Raw genomic sequence first — 689 nt, 5'->3', positions numbered from 1 at the left:
AAAAGAGTGCAGATGGCCCCCTCTCAGTCGGGCTGGGCCATGTCCCTGGCTGGTCTCCCCCGTACCTTACCTCATCAGTGGGCTCGCATGGCACCAGCGTGCCGCCGTAGGTGCGGATGGCGTCTTGCTTACAGCGCGGGGCTGTCCAGGGCACCACAATGTAGGCAGGAATTCCTGTGTGACGAAAGAGGAGGCAAATCCAACAACCGAAAAGCTGCAAACAACCAGTCAGCGCGCTGCAGGAGCGATGTGTGTGCAGCCTGGGCTATGTATGCCCTGCCTATGGGAGCTCCTGTTCAGGAGAGGGAACGCCCCTGCTTATCCCCAGGGCACTTGTCCCCTGTGCCTGGCTGCTCTCTGAGCTGGGGGTTGGGGTATACCTTACCTTCCTCCCGGGCAGCACAGGCGAGCGCCTGCCCGTGATTCCCGCTGCTGTGTGTCACAACAGCCCGGGGCAGCCCCCTTCCAGCACGCTCGCCTTCCTCAACAAGGCTCCTGACTGCGTTCAGGGCACCGCGGATCTGGAAAGACAGCCCAGCACCCTCATCACCGCTGCCCGGGAGCTGCCGTGCTGGGCTGTGTGGGCAAGGGGGGGCGGGAATTTCCTTCCTTGCGGCCCCCCCCGTGCCCTGGGAAGCGGTGCAGGGCGGCAGCAGCCACTTTTGCTTCGAGGGCTGGTGGGGGCTGGC

The 689-nt window shown here is 64.3% G+C and overlaps 2 protein-coding genes across 2 annotated transcripts in view; one reads left to right on the top strand and one right to left on the bottom strand.

Annotated features, from left to right (window-relative positions):
* SMG6 (SMG6 nonsense mediated mRNA decay factor) overlaps positions 1-689 on the top strand; it is a 126,100-nt gene that overhangs the window by 1,780 nt on the left and 123,631 nt on the right.
* The window catches only part of SRR (serine racemase), a 3,302-nt gene that overhangs the window by 1,569 nt on the left and 1,044 nt on the right, over positions 1-689 (bottom strand). Inside the window, exons 3-5 of the mRNA XM_035900503.1 lie at positions 386-629; positions 66-174; positions 1-22 (exon numbers count right to left, since the gene is read on the bottom strand). The exon at positions 1-22 is cut by the window's left edge and continues 111 nt beyond it. Of these exons, the coding sequence (XP_035756396.1) occupies positions 1-22; positions 66-174; positions 386-629 (375 nt within the window). The remainder of the gene's footprint in view (positions 23-65; positions 175-385; positions 630-689) is intronic.

The sequence above is a fragment of the Egretta garzetta genome, unplaced genomic scaffold, assembly GCF_000687185.1.
Source record: "Egretta garzetta isolate BGI_Z169 unplaced genomic scaffold, ASM68718v1 scaffold108, whole genome shotgun sequence".
NCBI lineage: Eukaryota > Metazoa > Chordata > Aves > Pelecaniformes > Ardeidae > Egretta > Egretta garzetta.
This window is presented reverse-complemented; position numbering and strand designations above follow the sequence as displayed.